The sequence below is a fragment of the Accipiter gentilis genome, chromosome 14 (assembly GCF_929443795.1).
Source record: "Accipiter gentilis chromosome 14, bAccGen1.1, whole genome shotgun sequence".
In the NCBI taxonomy this organism is placed as follows: Eukaryota; Metazoa; Chordata; class Aves; order Accipitriformes; family Accipitridae; genus Astur; species Astur gentilis.
In genome coordinates this window covers 23,289,922-23,296,413 of record NC_064893.1, presented here as the reverse complement: position 1 = coordinate 23,296,413, position 6,492 = coordinate 23,289,922, and the positions used below count along the sequence as shown (strand labels likewise).

Here is a 6,492-nt window from a genome sequence, read left to right as displayed (position 1 = left end):
AGTGGGCAGAATTGTGGGATGGATTACCCGTATCATTGAAAACTTGGGAAGGTTGTTTAAAAGTTGTTACTGAAGCAAGATAAATATTTGCCGGGCATGATCCCACCGTGTAATGACAAGTAAGCTGTATGGAATGTGTTAATAAAATATAAATGTTCTGAAAAGGAAACAAATGTTTCGGATGAGAAAACAAGGACAAAACGGACTTGTGGCACCTCCAAAGGCAACAATTGAAAACATATTTACACAGACTGGGCTGAAGTGTCTTGCATCTATCTTCTGAGGAACATAAATTGCAGCGTGTGCAGATCACCCAGTCGAGTAGTAGGTTTTCAGTCTGCCATAAAACCCCAAATACTGCTTGCAACATAATGAGTTTTATCCATCTTTTGCTAACGCGGAGATGTGGGGCTCAGCTGGTGGAGAAATGGGGTGGCCGCATGAGTGCCAGGACCTGGGGCAGAAGCTTTGGTGCTGCCCAGCGCGGGGACCCGAGGTCACACCATGCCCCGTTGCAGGCTGGCGATCACCTGTAGCCTACGGGGAGAACCCCTTCTCCTCCCCAGCCACAAACTGGGCAGCTGCAGTGGATCTGCATGGGCTCCAGCGAAGGCTTTTGGCACACGGAGCGCCAAGAGCCAGTGGTGCTGCCTTAGTGGTGCTGCCCTGGTGTAGGGTTCAGTTATATGGAACTTAGTTATTGGGCCTGAAAATAGCTCATGGTCACAAGACTGTTCCAGGCGCCTTTAGAAGGCCTTGAACAGAATAAATAAGAAGATAGAAGAAGAAAGATCCCAATTAGGAAAACACAAGTGCACATTCCACGATAAAGGGAACTTGGCACAAACAACCTCAATTCAGGGGCTTATCTTGACCAATTGGAGTAAGACAAGTCTTGTATGCTTTAATTAACACAACCAATTATGTCTTGTGTTTGTGCGCGTGGACAGTACCGATGTAACCAATCACCGCTTACGCTTGTGCGTGTGGACACCAAGTGCTTGCATGTAGTAGCCAGTCAAAGTCTCTCAACAACTTAGAGAATTGTATAAAAATGATTAGCTAAGCTCAATAAACTGGCGACTTTAATCATCACATTGGTGTTCCGTTGTCCGGGCCCCGCATGGATTAATCCCTAAACCCTACACCCTGGGGGTGCTGGGGCATCCTGGTGGTGATGCTCCAGGGGTGCTGTCCCCAGGGGCAATGCCCTGCCAGGCAGCTCTGAGATGGTGCTGGCAGCACCTTGGGGGGACCAGAAGACCCCACTTGCAGCCTTGGGAAGATGCACATCCAGCAGCTTTCTTGCAGGCCCTGGGACAGCTGCGGGTCTCACTCTTGCGCTGGCAGAAACACAGGAAAATGCCCCGGCCGGGGAAGGCTGTGGCGCAAGTCCTACCATCCTGCAGCTACTTGGTATCCCACAGCAGAGGTAGGCAAGGGGCAGCAGGACTTATGGGGGAAGCACAAATAAGGGTTTTGGAAGGGGCAGCACCGGGAACAACAAGAACGAGGAGGTGGGGGGGGGGGGGGGGGGGGGGGGGGGGGGGCACCGGGCGCGCTATAGCGAGGGCGCCAGGGAGCGGTACAAGCGGGGGGTGGAGCTCGGGCAGTTCGTAGGTTTCCGTCAGGGGCTACCGAAGATTGCCGAAGCGGAGGGGCGACGCGCATGCGCTCTGTGGCGGCGCCTCCTTGTGATGGCGGCGGCAGAAACGGAGGCGGGCGGCCTGTGCTCTGGCATGGCCGGGGCCGCGGGGCCTGCGGTGGATGAGGCCGGGGCCGGGGCCGGGGCCGGGGCCGGGGCCGCGGCGGCGGGCCCTGCGGTGGACGAGGCCGGGGCCGAGGCCCCTGCGGTGGACGAGACGGGGGCCGCGGACGAGGCCGAGGCGCCGCCGCCGCCGCTGCCGGGGCTGCAGCTGGTGCAGCAGGGCGCCGAGGCGCGCGTTTACCGGGGGCTCTTCCTCGGGCGGGCGGCGGTGGCCAAGCTCCGCATCCCGAAGCGGTACCGCCACCCGGCGCTGGAGGAGCGGCTGAGCCGGCGGCGCACGGCGCAGGAGGCGCGGTCGCTGCTGCGGTGCCGGCGGGCAGGTGGGCCCGGGGGCGGCGGGGCCGGGGCCGGGCGGGCCGGGGCGGCGTGAGGCGAGGCAGCGCTGGTAGGACAGACACCCCTGGGCCCCGGGTGCCTCGGCGCTCACCGGCAGCCCTCCCGGCTCTGCGCGTCGCTCGGAGCAAGGAACAGGCACTTGACGGCCTTCCTGCTTTGTCCTGAGGGATGCGGGTGGTTTCTTCTCATCCCGGGGCGACCCGCTGTGCTTTTTCAGAGTGCCCCCCCTAAAACGCAGCTTGTCCTCGGTCAGAAAGCCCCTCTGCGTGTTTTGCCGGGGAGTCTCGCCCCAGAAGGGGCTGATCCTCTAGTGAGCTCGAGCTGCCAAGTAGTTTTAAGGCTGGAGGCTAGTGCAGCGTGGGTTGGAAACCAGGTTCTGGCGGGGGCCATCCCTAGGTGTGGGTTATCAGTGGCGGGGGGTGATCTCAACTGGCATTTTTGCTTAAGGCTTGTATCGGTTGTGTTTTGTTGTTAAAAATTGGAAAGTCCTGTAAATTAACTGCTAGCGTTTCATTTGCTCTTCTTTTAAATAGGGATTTCAGCTCCAGTGGTCTACTTCGTGGATTATGTCACCAACTCCATATATCTTGAAGATATTGTAGGCGCAATTACTGTTCAAGATCATATTAATTCTGTACAACAGAGTGGAAATGATACCAGTAGCCTCCTTACCTTAGCAGAGAAGATGGGCGAGCTGTTAGCAAGAATGCACGATGAAGATCTTATACATGGGGATCTTACAACTTCCAATATACTTCTGCGGCCACCCACAGAGAAGCTGGACTTGGTGCTGATAGACTTTGGACTCAGTTTTATTTCAGGTCTTCCGGAGGATAAAGGAGTTGATTTGTATGTTCTGGAAAAAGCCTTCCTTAGCACTCATCCAGATACTGAAACTATGTTTAAAGCTTTGCTAAAGACCTATGCAGCTACATCTAAGAAATCTGGTCCTGTGATCAAAAGGCTAGATGAAGTACGACTAAGGGGAAGGAAGAGATCCATGATTGGGTAGAAGAGGGCGGGCTTAGGGATGGAGAAATATTACTACTTAGGTTCTGCAAATATGGTTATTTATATTTCTAGTTGGTTTTATTTCAGAGATCACTATTTTGATAACTGTCCTCAAATAAATAAATTTGAATGAGTTTAAGTGTCATAAAGTAACCAAAGTAATCGTGAGATGAGAGCACAGACAAGAGAGAAACAACTAAAGGTCACTTCTTTCCCAAACGTTAAATATTTCTTCTAAAAAGTGGTTTACAGTGTCATTCCACTCACCCTCTTTCTTTGTGTGGTTGGAATCGTACAGAGTAATCTTTCTCAGCCTGTGGACCATGGATTTATGGGAGGTAAGCGGGACCTGGAGATACCGGAGCATCTGCAAAAGGTAATTAAGAGAAACGAATGTGTTATTTTTCAGAAGACTTTACAGCAAAGCGTTTAAGTCCATTATAAATGTCTCTACACATCCTGAAAATCTTTAGGAGGGCTGAATTCCAGGACACAGGTGATGCTGAAATACAGCACTAAACATAAGACAGATTCATTTTCTTCCAATAGTAATTTTGGCTTTTTTCAGTCAATAGTATTTCCCTAAGCAAATATAAAAATTGTTAATCAAGAACAGTTTTCTGCTGAGAAAATTTAAGCAAGAAGTCCGCTGTAAATTTCCATTTTTGGAGCTTTATAAGAGGGACTGCTTGTGTTGTGATTGCCTGCCTAGGTAGGCAGTAGTAATACTGGAGTTTTGGGTAACTTTTTCTCTATATTACTTGATTTTCTGGATTACTGTATCTAATCGTGTGAATGTAAGATGGCCCAGAGGAAAAACTTGAAAACCCCACAGTAGATGGGTTAGATGATAATCAGTGCTCTGCCTTACAGACAGACTGGGGTGTGACTTGTGTGCTGGCTGAGAGCACAAGCTTATCATTTACTTCAGATAATGATGTAAAAGAAACGGTGAGCTTCTCGCTGAGCGATTTGCTGTGTTGGGCAGGCTTGTGGTCCATCGGGGAAGATCCTGTTCCCTTATGCTGTCACTGGTGCTCTGTCTGCAAATGCTTGTGCAAAAGAGGGAGCAAACCCTGCAGAAACCCCCTTTCCGCACGGCAGTGTTCCTCACCTCTTTACAGCCGCGCACATGTCCCTTCCCAACGGCTCCTTCCATCCGGAGGGGACAAAGCAGCAGCGAAAAGCGGCGCGGGGGTTGTGGCGGGCGCGACTCTGCCTGGCAGGGGAGATGGGGATGGAGGGCTGCTTCCTCCCCGCTTAAAGCGAAGAAACCCGAGCAAACCCCTGCCTGGGGACACGCTAGGAGGGGACGGGGCCAGCGGGGCCCCTCTCGCTGGGCACCGCGGCCCCAGCCCGCAGGGTGCCGGGAGCTCCGGGTAGGGAGAGGAGCGAGGCACCAGCCCGGGGCTGCGTTTTGGGAGCGGAGGGGCTGCGGGGTCGGACAGCCGGCGCCGACAACCACAAGGCGCTGCGGCGGTACGATTCTAGCTCCGTGCGGTGGCGCCGCCGCAGCGCCGCCGCTTCAAAAGCAGCACGTTGCCGGTTCGCGGCCGCGCAAGTGTCCTAGCGCTGCGGGCTGCCCGTGCCCGGCGCGCATTCACCTCTTGCTAGAGGAGCCGCCTGGGCGAGTGCCCGGCCCCGGCGTGGGGCCCCGGGTTCCACCGCCCAGCCACAGCTTTGGCTGCGGGGCCCCAGGACCCTCTGCCGAAGCAGCACCCCATCCTCCCGGTGTGCGGGTTTTTTTTTTTTTTTTTATTGCTTGGGTGCCCCAGCCGTGCTCACCCTGCATGGAGCGTGGCGCAGCCTGGGCTGGGGGCAAAAGAAAGAGGAGCCATGTTGTCATGCAGGGAACGGTGGGGCTTTAGGAGCTGCTGCTGCTGCTGTCCGCTCTCCTACCTGCTTGGAGAGCAAATGCAACAGCCCAAGCAGCACACGGTCGCTTAAAACACGGTGCTCCCCAGGTGGCCTGGGGTGGCCTGCGGGCCGCTGGAGCGGGGCCTCGTGGCGTGGTGGGAGCAGGTGGATGGGAGCTAATGAGTCCCCCAACGAGGCCTGATCTGAGCCCCAAATCAGAGACCCACTGAGGAGAGGCAGCACGCCTAACCTCCCTGCCTGCCATCCCCCATCTGTACAAACACCGCTGTTACTGTCTCCTGGTGATGCCAGGATCGAGTTCTGTTTGTGAAGCCCTTTGAGGAAGTCTGTTTCTAACTATCATTATGTTTATTAAAATGCAGCTCTCCCTGCGGGACAGCGGAGTAGAAACAAAGCTGATCAACTGCAAGTTTTTATGGCCGGCACGGTGCTCTGAGATGAAGTCCCGCAGCGGAGCTGGGGTCAGCAGCCTGCGGCGAGGCCAGCCCTCTCGGGGTGCTGGTGCGTGGGACTGGCCTTCGAGCAGGGACTCCTGAATTGGCCTCTGCTGAAATCTGCTCTGTGATGGAGCTTCAAAACAAAGCAGAACATGACTGGTAATGAAAAGCAAAATGTTTTGCTTTTTCGCTGCGTGACAAAACCGCTCTTCATTATGTAAGCGTTACTTTTTGCACATCTGTGCTACAGCTTGTTGATATTTTCTCTCGGTCAGCCTGATGTGTCTATATGGATTGCTGTGGTGAATGCTGAGCTATTGCTGTTCGAGGGTGGAAGAATCACAGCAGGTGCACGTCCAGCAAAGAGGACACTCTGGACCTGCAAAGTGTCCACCCCACAGCTGCACCGCTGGTTGTGCCTGTGGGAGCAGCTCCTGGGATGAAAACCACGGATTCCCTGGCTGGTTTGCAAGGCAGGTGGAGTTTCCAGTCTTGGTTTGACTGAGGATAGCTTGGCTTTCTGCTGTGTCAGCTCTCAGTGCGTGGTCATGAACAACACCAAAATTATTATAATTATTATTATTGATATAATTTGCCATTGCATTATTAATACTCTGGCTTTAGCTGTCCCCTTAGTGTTGGGTGATGCTCCAGCGCATGTGCATTCTCATAAGGAAAATAAGACTCCTGAGTTTTGGGGTTTTTTTTACATGAATAATTTATCCACTGCAAATACAGTTTCAAGCCACCAATATTTTACAAAGTCCTAAAAATATTTTGCAGCCAAGTTTAGCTCAATTGATTTTAAAAGGAAAACAATAAAATAAAAAATACGTTCTTAGGTGAAATTGAAATATTTGTCTTTGGAAAGAGGTAAATGATCTTTTGGGGTAGAAACCCAAACTTCTTTTTAACTCGGAGCAACTGTCTGTCTCATTTTGTATTTCTACCACTGGCCAAAGCAGCCCAGTAAGCAGTCCCACCCTCTTCAGAGTACGGGTCTGGACGCTGAGGACGGTCACAGCTCTGTGTGACACCAGGAGAGGCAGTGATGTCCTGCCC

The 6,492-nt window shown here is 53.1% G+C and overlaps 1 protein-coding gene across 2 annotated transcripts; it reads left to right on the top strand.

Annotated features, from left to right (window-relative positions):
• Positions 1-1,687: 1,687 nt before the first annotated feature.
• On the top strand, positions 1,688-6,041 carry TP53RK (TP53 regulating kinase). Of its 2 annotated transcripts, XR_007508131.1 has the most exons (4): positions 1,688-2,088; positions 2,638-3,491; positions 5,356-5,589; positions 5,706-6,041. XR_007508131.1 is itself a non-coding variant. In XM_049817162.1 (2 exons), exons 1-2 carry the CDS (start codon positions 1,698-1,700, stop codon positions 3,114-3,116), a joined length of 870 nt encoding a protein of 289 aa, XP_049673119.1. In that variant the 5' UTR covers positions 1,688-1,697; the 3' UTR covers positions 3,117-3,652. The 2 variants fall into 2 exon arrangements, 1 of the variants encoding a protein (XP_049673119.1); XM_049817162.1 differs by lacking the exons at positions 5,356-5,589; positions 5,706-6,041 and having other exon boundaries at positions 2,638-3,652.
• The last annotated feature ends 451 nt before the right edge of the window (positions 6,042-6,492 follow it).

Excerpts from the sequence above, each read along its gene's own strand:
- TP53RK (XM_049817162.1), top strand. The coding sequence starts at position 1,698 with ATGGCGGCGGCAGAAACGGAGGCGGGCGGCCTGTGCTCTGGCATGGCC. Across the intron at positions 2,089-2,637 it reads GCTGCGGTGCCGGCGGGCAG|GGATTTCAGCTCCAGTGGTC; the intron begins GTGGGCCCGGGG and ends TCTTTTAAATAG.